The sequence below is a fragment of the Malaya genurostris genome, chromosome 2, assembly GCF_030247185.1.
Source record: "Malaya genurostris strain Urasoe2022 chromosome 2, Malgen_1.1, whole genome shotgun sequence".
In the NCBI taxonomy this organism is placed as follows: Eukaryota; Metazoa; Arthropoda; class Insecta; order Diptera; family Culicidae; genus Malaya; species Malaya genurostris.
Window position 1 is genome coordinate 33,392,396 of NC_080571.1, and position 17,811 is coordinate 33,410,206.

Consider the following 17,811-nt stretch of genomic DNA (forward strand, 5'->3'; position numbering starts at 1 on the left):
TTGATGAAATTAAATCAATTATTAGGAAACTCAAAAACATGAAGGCTCCTGGTAATGATGGAATTTTTAATATTCTTATTAAAAATCTTCCCGATGTTGCCTTGAGACTCCTGGTTAAAATTTTCAACAAGTGTTTTTCATTAGCTTACTTCCCAAAAAGATGGAAAAACGCTAAAGTAATTCCTATCCTAAAACCTGATAAAAACCCAGCAGAAACATCAAGTTATCGCCCAATTAGCTTACTTTCTTCTATCAGTAAACTTTTTGAAAAAATTATCTTGTTAAGAATGATGACTCATATAAATGAGAATTCAATTTTTTTACCAGAGCAGTTTGGATTTCGTCATGAACATTCAACTACTCATCAACTTGTCAGAGTAACGAACATGATAAAATCAAATAAATCTTCTGGGTTATCCACTGGAGTTGCTCTTCTAGACATAGAAAAAGCATTCGACAGTGTTTGGCACAAAGGTTTAATAGCAAAAATGTCTGATTTCCAGTTTCCTATTTATTTGATCAAAATGATTCAAAATTATTTAACTGATCGTACTCTTCAGGTTAGCTATCAGAATTGTAAATCTGAATTGCTACCCGTACGAGCCGGTGTTCCGCAGGGTTCGAGCGTAGCTCCAATCTTGTATAATATTTTCACTTCTGATCTTCCAAATCTACCCGTTGGTTGTCAGAAATCGCTATTCTGTGACGACACAAGTCTGTTAGCCACAGGTAGAAATCTAAGAGTGATCTGCAGTCGCCTACAAAGAAGTTTAAATATTTTCAGTGATTATCTGTCAAAATGGAAAATTAAACCAAATGCAGCAAAAACGCAATTAATTATCTTTCCTCACAAGCCAAGAGCTTCTTTTCTTAAACCAAACAATAATCACATTCTCAAATTGAATGGCTTGGAATTGACATGGTCTGATCAAGCTAAATACTTAGGTTTAACGTATGACAAAAAACTCACTTTCAAGGATCACATTGAAGGAATCCAGGCAAAGTGTAATAAATATATTAAATGTTTATATCCTCTTATAAACAGAAATTCTAAGCTCTGTCTAAAAAACAAATTGTTAATTTATAAACAAATTTTCAGACCAGCCATGCTTTATGCGGTACCAATTTGGTCAAGCTGTTGTTCCACCAGGAAGAAAACGCTTCAAAGGATTCAGAATAAAATTCTGAAAATGATTCTGAAGCGTCCTCCCTGGTTTAGTACAAATGAGTTACACAGACTCACAAATATAGAACCATTAGATGTAATGTCACATAATATTATAAGCAAATTCCGACAAAAATCGATGCAATCTTCAATTGAATCGATTCGCTCTCTGTATTAGTTAGTAAGTTAGTATATAAGTTCCTTTTCCCCATTACACAATACAAGTAGGTTTAGAATTTTCCCTACACAAAAATCTCAGAATTGCGGAAGCAAATGATGTCTTCATGGTAATAACCAAATCATATATATATATATATATATATATATATATATATATATATATATATATATATATATATATATATATATATATATATATATATATATATATATATATATATATATATATATATATATATATATATATATATATATATATATATATATATAACAGGACTGAAAAGTCACCACTTGTGGCTGAACACCCAATTTAAATCTTAATAATTTAATTTTAACTCATATTCCAATAAATAGTTATTTTAAAAAAAAAAAAAAAAAAAAAAAAAAAAAGATATCCGAAATGCAAAGAAGTCAAACAAATCTCAAGCATATTTACTGGATAAACAATAGAAGAGAAAATATGCTTCCTTGTAGAGTTGTCAAATCAACAATTTTATGGAGCTAACAAAGTTTGCAAGTTCAAGTTCAGCTTCTGGGGCCAGTGTTGGTGATTGCTGAAAATTTTACAGAAGCTACTCGATTTTTATCTATATTGTATACAACATTTCCAATCCGGTAGAAGATGCTACAAGAATTCGAGTCTCTCAATGCATGAACCTCGAGAGAATTTTTCTACATTTCTTCGCTCCACTTCATACTCTGAGTATTTCATGGCCCTTAAAAAAAATTTCAGTCTGATAATGATCGCCGCTGTGTGGAATTTACCAAGAGAGAAACACAAGTTGACAATTATCGCAGAAAATCGAATCGATGATTCGACTTGATGATTCTCATACTAGGTTGCAATATTTAAAAACCCTTGTGTGGAGCATTCACATACATTGTCATAGACACAAATTATACAAAGGTTATATGCACATAGTAAGATTAAGCGGCAATAGTAAAATGATTCTATCGCAATTATCCACTGCCCATACAGAATCGGATCGCGAAACGAGAATAAGCGACCGTTTGTTGCTTCAGAGAGAATCCCCACAGCAGCGTGCTAGCCGTTGATTCTCAGACGGTTCACCGAGAGAAATTCGCTCTCGCACTGCTGTCTATTCTATGTTAAATAAACCATGCCGGTTTTTTGTTGCAGCGATGATATCCGTCTCTCTTTGATGGCACTGATTGAATCGGGTGAAGAGTTGCTAGTGAGCGTTCTTTGATACGATAAAAGCCATCCTTGTCTGGGGCACATTTCTTGCACTGTTTTGCTTGCGCATGTTCAATGATTTGCCTTCTTCGAATCTTTCATCCGTTGGGTAAATTCAAGCTGATGGTGGCTTCACGTCACAACAAAAAATGAAAAACTATTGTTTTCTGAAATGTCTGGAATTTATATATCTTCTAATATTTCTAAAAGCAATTAAGCAAGAGGCTACATCGCAGAAAACAGACATCCAAGCTAGTACAAACTAGAAAAAGCTGTGTGAAGCATACAAGAAAAATCCGTTAAAAATCTCTGTTGTGCACGACTTTGCACGCATGAATTACCGTTTTATGAAAGCTCGAACTTAACTTAAGCTTATAAAAATTATTGGGCTGCTCGAGGCGCCTCTACAGGAGAATTACTACTTGGTGACTGCTTTTTAAAACAACCGTTAAAATTCTTACACAAATTGAAATCTCTACTTGGATGTCTGTTCTCTGTGGCTACATATACCGCATATACTTTAGTCATTACAACATTATCCTGTTCCTATGAAGCTTCTATCATTCGGATATCTATACATGGATAGAACAAAGCAATATCGTCTGCGAAGAACCGTAACTTTCATTTAGTCTTAATTCTTCAATATCATTTATGAATATTGGAAACAGAGCCGGACTAATATTACTACCTTATTGGAGTTAGCTATTCTCTCGATCATTACGTATTACCAGTGGCGTACGCCGAGGAAATTTGGCGCCCGGGGCAAAGTAAGAGATTTGCCGCCACCATGAGCAACAAAAAAGCTGAACTTCATCTCTGGAAAGCTGACTTGGGCGAGAAAAAAAATCCCAAGGATTACTTTGCCGCTCCCCTAAAATTCGCCCGGAGCGAATCGTATCCGTGAGCAGGGATGCCATTTATACAGATTTATCTGTGTTATACAGATGTTTACATGCGCATACAGATTTCATACAGAATACAAATTTTGTACAGATTTCCTAAACTCAATACAGATTTATACAGATTTCTCAAAAAAATTAAAAGAAAAAAATATTTTCTCCCGTCTCAGCTTTCTTTGGTAGTAGTGACAAGAAAAAAGTTTTGTAATTAATGGAAGAATCACAAATTGATCTTTAAATGGTGTTGGTAGTTTAAGTTGAGTGCTGAGATCCCAAATCAACTTTCCAAGTTAACATTTTGAAAGTATATGAAATTCAAATTATGTTTTGTTGATTTTTTTATTTTATTCAATAATATAACATATTTTTAGGCACACTGCTTAAGCTCTAAGATTCCAAGGGTATTTTCTAATCTTAATTAACGACTAACGTAAAACTAGAATAGTATCATTAGATATTTTCAGCCGGCGATCGGCAGTGGCCGGTGAATTAAATTTTGCATGAGTCTTCCAGATGGCGTTGGTAAACATCTATGTTGGCCGCATCCTTCGGTCCGTGTGGGTCCGCGGGAAACACCCCGAGGCTACGAAGGCCGTTTTGTTGATTCTGATAGCAGAACAGCAAAACATCTATCGCGAGTTTTTTTTGTGAAATGTGGGTTTCTATACACTTCTGAATTGGAATTTTATATTATAACTCATCACTAATGAATGGAATCGTTTTGGAGCAACCCCACATTTAATTATTTTAGATTCAAAATTCAGAGCCTCTGTGCCTGTTGAATGCGTTGGATTGAAGAACAAGATGGAAATATAGTATTCACTACAAATTTTCTCGTCGCTTTAAATGAATAATTGTAAATTTTTTACACTCTTGTTTCTGAACTACACTCGAATTGGTTACATTTCATATAAAATGTTTAATGTGATGCCGTGCGATAGCGTTTTTTAAACTGAAGACAAATTGTGCTTAAAGCTAACTGGGCCGGAAACAGTTTTGAAACCCACGATAGTGATTCGATCCATACCAAATACTTTTGCAAAGAATCTATCAGAAATATCACAATGAAAAACGATCCACTAAGTAAAGAAAACACTCAAACCGATTTGCTCACTGTCTGATGAAAATAATGCATCTTCAATTCATGGCCTCATCTCCTGCTGACTTATATCATGGGGTGCCACTCATTCAATCTATAGCTCTACAAATCATATCAATAAAAAACTAACACCATTTTGACGTGTTCGTGTATGAGTAATTGATTTTCTTCTCAATCGTTCAGGGCGGATTGGAAAATGGATCGATTACTTCCTGAAAGCACTTTATCAACGCCAATGGGAATGAGTTGAAAGTTCTATTTTTACTACGCACGTCGTAACCTGTAATAGCTAATACCTAACCTATATTAGAATCAACTGTTGGAATTGCAAAATGTACAACGAAAGCACTGAATACACTGAGTCGGCGGATAATCAAACCGCTGCTCGAACATGTCCTAGTGAACTGCCAACAGTGATTGAATATATTAGTGGTGAGTATTTCAGAATTTATTTTTTTAATTCACATGCCTTTACTGAACAGAACCGAATTTTTCGTTTTCAGGTCTAAATACAATTTTAACTGTGATTATAGCCATAACCATTGTACTTAGTATTGCAACGTTTACCGTGTGTGTCCGAGCTGTGAGCGCGGTGCTCAGGAAAACGCCTAAACGGTTCAAAACCAAAACCATCATCCTGCTGATTATCTATCCGGTAACACACCTTACCTAATGATGATAAATCGAAGTACTTTACCCCAACAGCCATATTAATTGCCCGCATTGATTTCCCACCACCACAGGTAGTGACAGCACTGGCGATAGTGTCAATCCTCATACCCAAGTCGTACTTTATTTGCGATACAGTATCGCATATCTATTTTATGATCTGCGCCTACGTGTTTTACAGGTTGGTATATCTCGACTGTCAACATCATTGCAAGAAAGCGGAAGCTTACTGCCAGCATACTTCGATCGTAACTAATAGCACAAGCTGGTTTTGTTACGCCAATTGAATTGAAATATCTGCAGAACCTGTTTAGACACAACTACTGCTGGTTTTAGGTGGGGCGCTCTGTGACAAATCCCATAAAAAAAAACTACTGAACTTTTCAGTCAATAACTTTTACCGAAATTTGCCGAGACTCGATTTTGCATCGCACCATAACCACAGAGAACAGACATCCAAGTTGTTTAGCAAAGTGATCATCAAATAGCAATTCACCTATAGAGGCGCTTCGAGCAGCCCAGCAATCGCGTATGGGCTCTTGCGAACGAGTTTGCATGCAATCATAATTCATGCGTGCAAAATCATAAGCGGCCCTTACACGATCATTAAAAGTGTCATTACTAAGTAATGACACTTCTGCTCAAACGCTCGTCATTACTGCATTACTGTACATCATTACTTTTTAGCATTACACGTTCATTATTAATGATTGTATTCGTATTCGTTTAGCTGAAAATAAATTTGATTTGCCATTGAAACGTTAAGGTTAATGAAATATTAACAATTTAAATCTACACTTTGTCATTTTTTCGCGTATAGTTCTAAAGATATTCAGCACTTCCACAAAAAAATAAGAAGAAGAAATAATGTTGGTAATGATGGAAAATCCGGAATTCCATCATTACTCGTGTCATTACTGAACTCGTAGACCTTACACGATCATTAAAAGTGCCATTACTTTTTAGTAATTACACTTTTAATGATCGTGTAAGGGCCGCTATACATGACGGTGATTTTTAACGGATTTGCACCTTTATGCTTTACACTTTTTTCAAGTTTGTGTGCGCTTGAATGTCTGTTTGCTGTGCCAACACACCGGTTTCCGTGGAACTAGAAAATATACCAATTGTGTCTAGGGAAAAGATTTCGATATTTCACGGAAAGATAAACGAAGAAGACTCAATTACCTAATGAATAAGTGAAATAAAAAACTTAGTATCTCCTTTTAATAGTATACTCATTGAAATATGTTTGCTTTCGGGTAGAGATGAAATGGTTAACATCGCAACAATGAACTTCACAGGAGCAATTCACAATCTCAGGAAAAAAGCCATTGTTGCAAAACGCAGAAGCAGTTTTCTTCGCTGTCGTTAAGCGGAAATTTAAAAGAGAGTGACAATTTATTTGGTACATTTTTCTGAACAAAATGATGTTTTTCTCTTGAAGATTCATCTATCAGTTACAAGCGGACAAAACTGCATTTGAGTTTTTAAACATGACTATTTTCCAAATATTGTGAATTAGAGAATAGGTGAATAGGGTTTCGGGTATTTTTAACAGGAACGCGACTTGAATCCGTACCCGCCAGGTATTGGGCGGGTTCGGGTACAGAAAAAGATATGTTTGTCGGGTACGGATACCAATTTTCGTTTTTTTTCGGGTTTCGGGATTCTTTTCAGGCTCGGATCGAGTACGGCTAAAGATTTTTTTTATCGGGTACGGGTCTGGTTTGGGTTGGTAAGATAAATTAATCTCGGGTTCGGATCGGGTACGGGTAAGTTTTTTTTCATTTTTAATCGTGTGCGGGTCGGGTTCGGGATTAAAAAAATGCTTACCCGACTATCTCTATTGTGAGTAGAACCTTAAAGGCTTAACGGCGTATTCCAGGAGTTTCTTAGAAAAGCTTTCAGTTGCGTCGAGTTGGAATAACTACTTAAAAGTTATTTTGTTACATGTTAAAGCCAAATTATTCCCTTTTATCTGAACTGGGATCTCACTTTCGGGTAAATTCATCACAACGAACACTGCGAAATTCATTGCTATATTTACCTATAAGGTTAAGCCTTCTCATAGGAAGTTTAAAATATTATAGCATAAAAATAAATTTTTGCAAAGTGAAAACCATAAGGGAATAAGTTGAAATGGTCAATTCCAATTTCAAATTTCAAATCCGTTAGCCTACTATTTAATTTCTTCCGGATCTGACTTCCGGCTCCGGAATTCACATAAAAGGTCTTACAATCACATGGATCTCTATCGAATTTTAATTAAACACAGAAAGCAGATATACAGGCTCACATATGAACTGTGTGTAAAATTTGCTCATTCAGCGTGGCGAACACTTGCAGATGTCACCACGATCGACACGAGATACCACCACGATTTGGGTGCCGCTCTCACATGAGACACAATCTTGGGTGCAACATTCACTACACGCTAGATTTTTGTTTTGCTGTTGGTTAAAATGATAAATTTATTTTTGTTTTATTCCGATCGAATTCTCGTGCGATTTATGTAACATGGAAAAAAGTTCCAACCTCCAACACTTAGGGAAATCGTGTGACAAGTGTTAAAATTGTTGTAGTAGGAACACTTCTTTTACAAGCAGGAGGACTTTGTTATCGTTCCGGAACGAACACTCAGAAAAATATGATGGTAACAGTTACCATATGGGAGGTTAGTATAACGATACGAGTATAGTGGTTTTCAGCACACAATAAAATCAGATGATGTTAACAATAAGCAAGCTCACTTTTACTATGAATGGTTTTGGCTCTAGAATAGTAATATTGAACTGTATATTGTATGAATAACTACTACAGTTGGAATGTTTAGCATAACCATGATAGCATCTTATTTTTACATTGTACCTATTGTTTTAACTAGTGCCATGGTATTTTTGACATTTCGCTTCTGGTTCTTTCGAAACACGGAATTATGGTAAATTTGACAACGGTGAAGATCACTCAAACTATCGCATGTTATATGCTCAAAAGTTATATTAATTAAAATTTCGATACAAGAATAACACAGAAATCATTAAAACCAGCTTTATTTTACTAATACATTCTTACACTGATTCAACATTATATATAGAAATCATCTATAAATTTAAAAATAATTATTTATAGTATTTCGTCAGCTACTTGTAGCAATTGATTTTGATTTTTGTTACTACCAGTTGTTCATTGATGATAAATTTATCATTATTTTCTAATACAGTATCCTGAACCTGTCCACAAATCTCGATAGGAAGATGAACGAGCCGTTGCTATGATGTATTTGGCTTGTTTTCTTATTGCTCTGAACAATTATAGATGCAACACCTATCTTGTGGAAATAGTGATTTTATCGCCGGAAACTAATTTTTGCCGCATGCATTTTTGCATGTTTGTGTCCTGACCATTTGGCTACCGTGAATATGTTCGCCAACGCGCGGTTATCAAGTATTTTCAAATAACAAAAGTTTATACATCGTTCTGTCAGAAATGTTTGTTATCTATAGACAAATTGACACATTTTCAATAGATGGAAATAGCTATTACTAAAATTGATTTCAACTTACGAATCATAATTGAATAGATTGCCGGGGAAAGTTGAAACTCCTCCAAAATTTTCTTTTTCCGATTTTTATCTTCATCATCTTCTGAAAACGATATCTAAGGACTTGCAATATTAAACTTTAGAATAAAAAAGTTCTTTACCGTTCAAATATTGAGGATTAGCGAGATAATCGTCAATGATTATTTCAGCCTTAACATTTCCTTTCATTGATGTAGCCAGTACTTATATACAAAAATCTTTTGAAGTTTACTCACCTGCAGTACCAATGCTGGAATATGAAATCTGCCGCTGTAATGAAGCTTTATGTGACACTAAAAAAAGCAGACGCGGTAATTGACAATTTTTATAGTCGCGTTAAGAAAACACATAGTCGGTTGAAAAACAGCGTGCGACGATGTTCTTTCTACATAAAATATGTTGATATGAACAATATGTATAGTGCTTTAAAACTTGACAATCTCTATCCAACTATATGTTTATTCATGGTAACATTATTATATTCTGAAGAAGAACTTACTCACATGGTAGTCATAACTATATTACTTCTCAACTTTATGGTGACCGAAAGTTCAATTTCACCTTACTTGTAATTGTCATTGGGACTTTTTCTTTCTTATTTTAATGATTGTCAGAATTACCACGCCAGAAAAGTCATAAAGACAAATAGTATAGTCAAATAGTAGATTTTTTGTTCTAGTGCTTATTACAATACGGATGGTGAATAATCTGATATCATGGTCGTTACTATCATATGAGTACATAGTTGAAATGACCATGAGGAACAGGTCGTGGTTACTGTAATATTTTTCTGAGTGTAGTGAATGTTTTGAAATAGTCGGCGAATAGTCGAGTAGGTGGCAGTAGTTTTTCCAACATATAGCAAATTTGAAATTAACACAGGATTTTGAAAAATTTTGTTCGAGCCTGTATATCTGTTATGTTAAAGTGAATTAAACAAGACTCCCGGCTCCGGAATTACTGGCTGACAAGTAAGAAAATTTCTATTTTTAGAGCGAGTTTTATACAAGACACCGGAAAATAGAGCAGAATACATTTAACTAGCTGAATAATTTTTCAATTGGACAGCTCAGGTTAGTTTATGACCAAATACGTCGATAACGGGTATGCCGGATCTTTGTTCCCATTTCGGAAGCACCGGTAAAAGTGATCGTGTACTCAAAACTGGGAATCAATCAAATTTTTCAGAAACGGCTGAACCGATTTTCACAAACCTAGAATCAAATGAAAAGTTTCGGAAATACAGGGTTAAGTGTGTATGAAATCGCAATATCTCATCTAAAGCGATAATGCAAAAAACGGAAAAAATTCTTTTAAATTAGGCTCAAAATTGTTCCAGTTTCTAGGTTATGCTAATTGCTGGTTAAACGACCCGATTTAAGCCATACCGGTTTCCAGTTCCCTGTGTGTGTCAGAAATAGTGGATAGATGTGTCCGAAATAGTAATAAAAAACTCAAAAACGGAAATCTATTCATTTTCTCAGAAATGGCTGAGTTGCTTTACACAAACTTATGTCGTTTTTGCTTGAGAAAACTGAAACTGACCCAGGGTAGTTTCATCAAACAAACACTTTTCACGAAACTGATTTGATTTCGCACTTAGCAACTAGGGTTTGAGCAAACCTGATATAAAAACCAGGTTCGAAACTGACTCGAATTTCAGTTCAAAAACGTTTTAACTAGGTTCGAAACTGGCTTCAAACAAACGGTTTGACAGCAGTTAGAGTGGAAACTGGGTTAGGTTTGGCATCAAGCGAAAATGACATTAGAAAGGAAAGGTTTTACGGTCTCATAGACTGCTGTCCACTTTTGTTCGAATCCAACTTCCAGTTTCGGAGCAGTAGGGAGATTTGCGATTAAAATTTTAAATCGTCATTTAGGGTGAAAATGCAAAAAGATACCTAATAACTTGGCTCTAAACTGTTTATACATTGAAAAAGTAATGCTAGTGTAAGCCCAAACAAACTTTTTTGTTCTCATTCAAGATTCAACGAAAAGTTTTTTTTTAAATCATGTTAATGAAAATATAAATTAAATGAGAAAGGCATCATTACACCACTAGATGTATTAAACCAGGTTTTTCTCAACAAGCTTGTCAGTATGAATTTTATTAAATTCAACAGGAAAAACAAAAATCAACGTTTCGGCAGAATTTTTTATAATTTTTTTTTTCGGTTAGTAATTATTTAGTACCTTTAGAAATGTCTTACAACTGCTAAATGTGATTTGTTATTATCCTCACAAAATCGCTGAGTTTGCCGATTTTTTATTATCAGGCTAAACATGCTGTAATTCTCAGCAGAAATATACTACATTTTAATTCAACTAGTTTTTAAGCAGAATTTTCAAAAACGAATGTCGTTTTTGACGTTTTGTAAAAAATACATTCTTTGCGACAGTATAGGATAGTGAGATGTAGATTAAGTGTTCAGTTAGATATAATGACTCTTTTTGGCCGAACAACAGATTCCATTTTATAAAGTTTTGATGATGTTTGATTAAAAAATGAATGTTATAACAATTCATGAAACACTGAACTGATGGAAAGATTTTAAATAAAAGAACCCAGTACTAATAAAAATATAACATCTAATCGTTACAGCCTGTCGATAGACTATGTTGGAGGCGAAGAAAGTTTTATCAAATCAAGCGATTCGGAAACTTTTAACGCTAGAACGCCACCACTCTGTTGCTGTTTACTATTCCTGAAGCGGTCGTCCGTTACCAAGTAAGTATAGCATTATCGATATGCCGTGATCTAACCTATTCTATTATCAATCATGTAACACGCTCGTTAACCTTAACAAATGGCAGATAATTAGGACTGAGTATCGAATTCATTCATACTCTATACTTTGGCCAACGGAACGAGTATAGTAATTGATTGTCATTGATTATTCGACAAGCTTCACTGGTATCGTTCGTTGAATAGTTCATAACCCATAAAAATACCATAAAGTTCTTCAAGAGCCCAAGGAACGCTCGATGTCCGCAGTAAACTATATTTTGTTGTCTGTAGTCGAAAATCTAATACTTGGTAAAATTATCATTCCCTTTTCAACTTGTGTACATATTTTAAAAGAATGAAAATGATTTTCATAACTTGTAAAATAATTTGTACTGTTTTGAAATTCCTTAAAGATGATAAAACTCGTTTTTTTTTTCGTTGCAAGACTAAACCGTGGAGTAATAATGTTGGTACTGTCTGAATTGAGTAAATGGATTAAATAAACTTTTCTGAATTCTCAATAGAGTGTAAAAATCTTCAGTTAAAATTCCCGTTTTGTTATAATTACCAAAACAAATGGTCTATTGTTCCATTCCCACTCGCCGCTCTAACATTTCAGAACCATTTTTATAGAACGATTTATCTTTTGCCTCAAAATAGGCGTCAGTTTCACCGATAACCTCTTCATTCGATCGAAATTTCTTACCAGCGAGCATTTTTTCTCAGGTCTGCGAACAGTCAGTAGTCGCTGGGAACCAAATCTGGCGAATACGGTGGATGTGAGAGCTATTCGAAATTTAATTCATGTGGTTTTTCCATTGTTTTGATTGACTTGTGACATGGTGCGTTGTCTTGATGAAACAACATTTTTCTCTTTGCCATATGCGGTCGTTTCTTTGCAATTTCAGCCTTCAAACGCTCCAAAAACGCTGTATTATATTTACTGTGAATGGTATTTCCTTTCTCAAGTTAGTCGATAAATATTACACCACGCACATCCCAAAAAACCGAGGCCATAACCTTTCCAGCCGATTTTCGTGGTTTCAGGCGCTTTGGATGAGGCTCATCAGTTGCTGTCCACTTAGATGACGATCGTTTTGATTCCGGAGTGATATGATGAATCCATGTTTCATCCATTGTCACATATCAACGCGAAAATTCCAGTTTGTTACGTTTAATCATGGCCAAACGCTGCTCAGAATCATCAACACGTTCTCGTTTTTAGTCAACAGTGAGTAAACGCAGAACCTACTTTGAACAAAGTTTTCTCATAGTCAAATGCTCATGCAATATAAAGCCAACACGTTCTTTTGATATCTTTACGATGTTAGCTAATTCACGCAACTTCATTTTTCGATTATTCATAACAATTTTGAGGATTTTTTATGTTTTCTTGTGTTACCGCCTCATTTGGACGTCCACTGCGTTCTGCATCATCGGCCTCTCTACGAACACGTTTGAAGTCAGCAAACCAACGTTTTATTGTTGTTTCTGATGGATAGACGCTCATAACACTTTTCAAGCCATTGCTTTGCTTGAACGGTATTTTTCCCACCAAGAAGCAGTGTAAAAAGTAGCGTCACTCTTAGCACAGTAACTCACAAACTAAAGAACAGAAAATCATACCTGTTGACAATTGCTCTAAAAAATTAAGTACTGCCACGACAATTTCGACGATATTCACGAAGTATGAACACAACTGACGCTTGTACGCGACAAAATCTGGATAGATTAAATCTGGAATAACACAAATGTTTCTATAGTTGTAGCTTGTTATTTATATTGAGAGAGTTCTCGCTTAACGAAAGTCCAAAACCGCTCGATACACCATTCCAAAGAATCTTTGGCGTATACCAATTCAAACTGGAAGAGCAAAGGAGCGTCATGACTGCGCAGGTATGGTAACGCTTCTTTAGGCATTCTTCACGGTATATTTCCTTGTTTACCGTACCGGTGGTATAGATGAAGCTTTGGCTTGTTCGACCACAGCTGCATATTGCCAGCCAAACCAAATATTTTTTTGGGAAACTGGACCCTTTTTCCTGAAATTCCGTTGCATGGTAATATAAAAAGACAAACTGAGAAGCTGCTTAAGGGTCGGGTAGGGTCTAACACTTTTGAAAAATTATTTATTTTTTTCTTTATATTTTCTTATAATAAAATATTTCAAGAATATTCTGTTACATTTTCAAGCATATCGGAACAAAACTCAGCAAGTTATGGTCCTTTATATTTGCTTATCTCGTAGTGCGAAGAAATAAGAACTCAGCACACAGGCCCAAGATTTGACTTAAAAACTTGTCAAAACATTCTTGAAATGTTTCATTATAACAAAATACAATAAAATGACCCTACTGGCTCTCTAGAGTAATAAATTGTTTCCTTCGATTTTATAGACAAAAAACTTTAAGCGCGATTTTCTCGACCGCAGGTTTTGTAAGTCCGTGTCCATCGTCATTCAAAAGCTACTGTCCCAATTTGTTCAAATTTTGTCTAAAAGTTGTTTACCGAGATTTCGGTAAGTTGATATAATTAATTTGCTGATTTCGGCAAAATGACAAATTGCTGGTAAATACGGTAATTTACAAAACCGAACATCAGTATAACATTTTGAAGTACCCAGAAATCGGAAATAACAATGCACACTTTCTACATGTAAAATACCAGACCCCAACGTTTTCCTTTTCGTTGTTTGTTACTTTGGAGAGGTTTTACAGCTACAAAATGGCGGATTTTTTCGTGAAAAATCGTGGTTTCGACTATAAACAAGCATTTAAATTTCTAAAAAATAAAAAAAAATCAAACAGAAACGTTGGGGTCTTGAAAAATATCCACTTTATCTATGCTGCTTTGATTTGTTAACTTCTCACACTTAGATTATTTTCCAGAACCTCGGAAAAACTTTGCCGAGATTTGAACAGCCGACTGCTCGGCAAACATTGCAACAACTGAAATTCTTGGTAATTTTATTTGACAAATAATTTGCTTTTACCGTGAGTTTCGGTTTCGAGAAAACTATAAATTACCGAGATTCGTCGCTTTTGGAAACAAATTACCGAAATTATCGGTGTTCAAGCATGTGAGCTAATGCCGAGAATTTAAGCAATTAATTATACAATTAATTGATTTATATATTTAAACATTATGTTGGCTGTTGAACTAATAGTCTAGGAAATGTAAAATAAAAAAAAGTCCCATGAAAAAAAATATTGCCGAACATATACGCCGTAGAATGGATGCACTAACATGTTATTTATAGTAGAGAACACAAGTAGATTGGCGTTGCGAGAATCTTTATCCAGTAAGAATGCTCTGGAGGATTTCTTGTCACGAATAATCGTCGAATATTGAACAAATTTGTTTTTAATATCACGAAACATATCGCTATATTCGGATTCCATTTTTATTTGCAACTAATTCTACATGCATTTATTTGAATCACCGAATTTTGGTTGTCTAAAAGTTGTTTGCCGAGATTTCGGTAAGTTGATATAATTAATTTGCTGATTTCGGCAAAACGACAAATCGCTGGTAAATACGGTAATTTACAAAACCGAACATCAGTATAACATTTTGAAGTGCCCAGAAATCGGAAATAACAAACCGAGAATTTTGGAAAAAGCTATCTCAGCCGAAATCTTAGTAAAATATCTCCTTGCCGTTCATTTTCAGCATATTTTTTCGCCGAGATCAATATTAAGTTTTAAGTGTGCTGAGTAGTCTGCGCTGAGATACAGTGGATACCGCAAATCATGATTTTAAAGAAGCGTTCTCAAAAATACCTCTTCACCGTCTTATTTCTCAATATTTTTCCACGAAAAAAATTCAAAATTTGTATTATGCAAAACGTTTGAGTTTACTTTGTTAAAAGATAGTTCTGAAAAAAACTCACAAAAACTGATAATTATTTTCCATTTTTTCACTATCTTTTCACTGTATGTTACCAATATTTTTCTACAGTCAAACCTTAAATTTATCAACTAACAGTACATTTTATTTTCAGAAACCGCCTACTATTCACAAGATTATTAATACTGCAACTACCGATTGTGCAGTCTGTATTATTTTTGGGCCTCAACATTGTTTTTGTGGAAGATATTGTAAGTGGACGCCTGTTTAAACTATTTCATTCTTCAAAACGAGGAACACAAAATAATAAAAATTTATTATTTTCTTATTACAGATACATTTTAACCAAACAATACTCTACTTTGTCCCATTTATCGTTATTTCGATCATAATTGGAGTATGGGGTCTAAATATTACGGTTCGGATGATTTCCCAGTTTCACACAGAACTAAATATTATGGTAGAAGACTGTTCAATGATTGAACCACAAATTAAGATGTTTTTCATTTTTCTTTTAGGCAAAATACGTAGTCCTGCAGTCAGTGCTTATCCTGTGCAAAGTTCAACCGTTGGTCATTATGGTAATTGTCTCGTACATTACGCCAACATGCGATTTCCCATTGGTGTTGCAAGTACAAAAGAATGGTAAGCGGTAGAAACATACGATTCGATTATATTTTGAATAACAAGATGGATATTATTTCGCTTCAAGCCGTGTTTCAGATGTGCCTATGCGCCGAAATGTTATTGATTTCCCTGTGGGCGTCCCATCTCTATAAAGTGCCCCGAAAAAATCGATAACTGCAGACCAAACAGGAAAGCATAAACAAAACCAGAATCTTTAAAATTGAATAGCATTCAACCAAATGTATTATTTACATGCTGTTGTGATTCGATGTGATAGAAATATATATTCTAATGGATCTGTGGTGACATTCGACTTTTATTTGAGAAACCTTTCCATTTTGCCCTTTGTTATTTTTTATTTTTTACGAAATGAATCAGATGAACTTACAAAACAACAAAATCCAAAATCTAGATATCATTATCACTATCGTCCTCATCGACTGCTTCCTGTCCAGCTCGGGTAGCCGCTAGGTATAGTTCGCTTGGTACCACCTGGTGACGACCTTCCGATGCCTGGCAGACCCAGCTCAGTTCCAGTTTGAAATCCTTGTCTTTGAGTTCATCGTGCACTTGATAAACGCTACAAGCAGATACAAATTTAGCAAACTACAAACGAGGGTATCATTTGATCTTACATTTTCCCAGCAGTAGTAATCAAATCGTTCACGGACATTTCTGATAATTTTAATTTCTCAATTTCCGTTTTTGCCGTTTGCTTTGCTTTGCCGACAGCACATCCGAAATAGCCCTAAAAGTTTGAGAATAATTATTTTTTTATGATGCTTACTTCTGAAATCTAAGCCAATACATACACACGAGAATCCGGAAGGATCAATCATATACATTTCTGGACCGGATTCTTCGGACCACGAAGCAAGAATAACGCTTACACCAAAGGGTCGTACGGCACTGTACAACGTGTAAGCATGGAAATAACTGGACAATCGATCATTGAGCTGCTTTAGTGGAATCGGTCTGTCATACTGCTGTCGGTAGTTGGAAGCTTCCTGCCGTGCAATGTCCACAACAGCGCGTCCATCTGCAATCATTCCACTGATGGCCTGAAATAAAAAAAAATAACCAGTTTGATATTGTATTGATTGAAGTGGCGCTGTATAAATTTACCATTCCAATAGAAGTGTCGATAGTGAAAATTCGAGTTCCCGAATCCGGTTCGTACAGTTTGCTGGTAATGAGCTTTTCCACCGCCAATATAACCCCGTCTTTACCACGAAGTCCAATGACGGTACCACTGTTCTCGACCGACTTTGCGGCATACTCAATTTGGAAAACTCTTCCATCAGGCGAAAATTGAGATGCCGACAGATCGTACTGGAAAAATAGTTAACAAAATTGATCTAAACAAACTACTAACGCATAACCTTCAAATTTATTCATTTAAAATAGCACATATCTATAATCAACTAGCTATTTAATACTTACACCAGTACCGATAGAGCTCATTTTGAAAAACTACTGCAAATTATTAATAAATTCCAACGATTTCGCAGTGAATTAACCCGTTAAATATAAACTGCAGAATGAAATTGCAGAAACCGACGAAACCAAAGGCGATGAGAACACAAAAATTGACTTGACAGCTATACCAAATCGCACAACGAAGCAGTGCTGTCAACTGTTTTTTCCAAAAATCTGTATTTGACGGAAAAATCCATCTGTACAATACCTTTCTCGAAATATCAAACATCGATTTAGTTCGTGTTCCCGAGACGGCAACAAGACGGAATTTCCGAAAATTTAAACTACTTTATTGACTACGCCGAACTTTGTTTGACAATGTTGGTTTATTGTAG

General features: G+C 35.1%; 2 protein-coding genes across 4 annotated transcripts in view; one reads left to right on the forward strand and one right to left on the reverse strand.

The window, feature by feature from the left end:
* Nucleotides 1-16,303, forward strand: part of LOC131428246 (organic solute transporter alpha-like protein) — a 33,308-nt gene extending 17,005 nt beyond the window's left edge. For all 3 annotated transcript variants that reach the window (XM_058592027.1, XM_058592028.1, XM_058592029.1), the window contains exons 2-9: nt 4,725-4,973; nt 5,045-5,196; nt 5,285-5,391; nt 11,396-11,521; nt 15,525-15,621; nt 15,705-15,830; nt 15,889-16,015; nt 16,083-16,303. In XM_058592027.1, the coding sequence (XP_058448010.1) occupies nt 4,874-4,973; nt 5,045-5,196; nt 5,285-5,391; nt 11,396-11,521; nt 15,525-15,621; nt 15,705-15,830; nt 15,889-16,015; nt 16,083-16,171 (924 nt within the window). In that variant the 5' untranslated portion in view covers nt 4,725-4,873 and the 3' untranslated portion in view covers nt 16,172-16,303. The remainder of the gene's footprint in view (nt 1-4,724; nt 4,974-5,044; nt 5,197-5,284; nt 5,392-11,395; nt 11,522-15,524; nt 15,622-15,704; nt 15,831-15,888; nt 16,016-16,082) is intronic.
* A 30-nt stretch (nt 16,304-16,333) lies between these two features.
* Nucleotides 16,334-17,581, reverse strand: LOC131428248 (proteasome subunit alpha type-3). Its single transcript, XM_058592030.1, has 5 exons — nt 17,441-17,581; nt 17,123-17,329; nt 16,810-17,058; nt 16,633-16,745; nt 16,334-16,577 (listed from the first exon to the last, which is right to left on the reverse strand). The coding sequence occupies exons 1-5, from the start codon at nt 17,459-17,461 to the stop codon at nt 16,406-16,408; spliced, it is 762 nt and encodes a 253-aa protein (XP_058448013.1). The 5' UTR covers nt 17,462-17,581; the 3' UTR covers nt 16,334-16,405.
* Nucleotides 17,582-17,811: the final 230 nt, after the last annotated feature.

Bases quoted from the DNA above. Each gene is read 5' to 3' on its own strand.
- LOC131428248 (XM_058592030.1), bottom strand. From the start codon at position 17,461: ATGAGCTCTATCGGTACTGGT. The intron at 17,059-17,122 runs GTAAATTTATAC...TTTTTATTTCAG, and splicing joins TCGACACTTCTATTGGAATG to GCCATCAGTGGAATGATTGC. The intron at 16,578-16,632 runs GTAAGATCAAAT...ATCTGCTTGTAG, and splicing joins ATTACTACTGCTGGGAAAAT to CGTTTATCAAGTGCACGATG.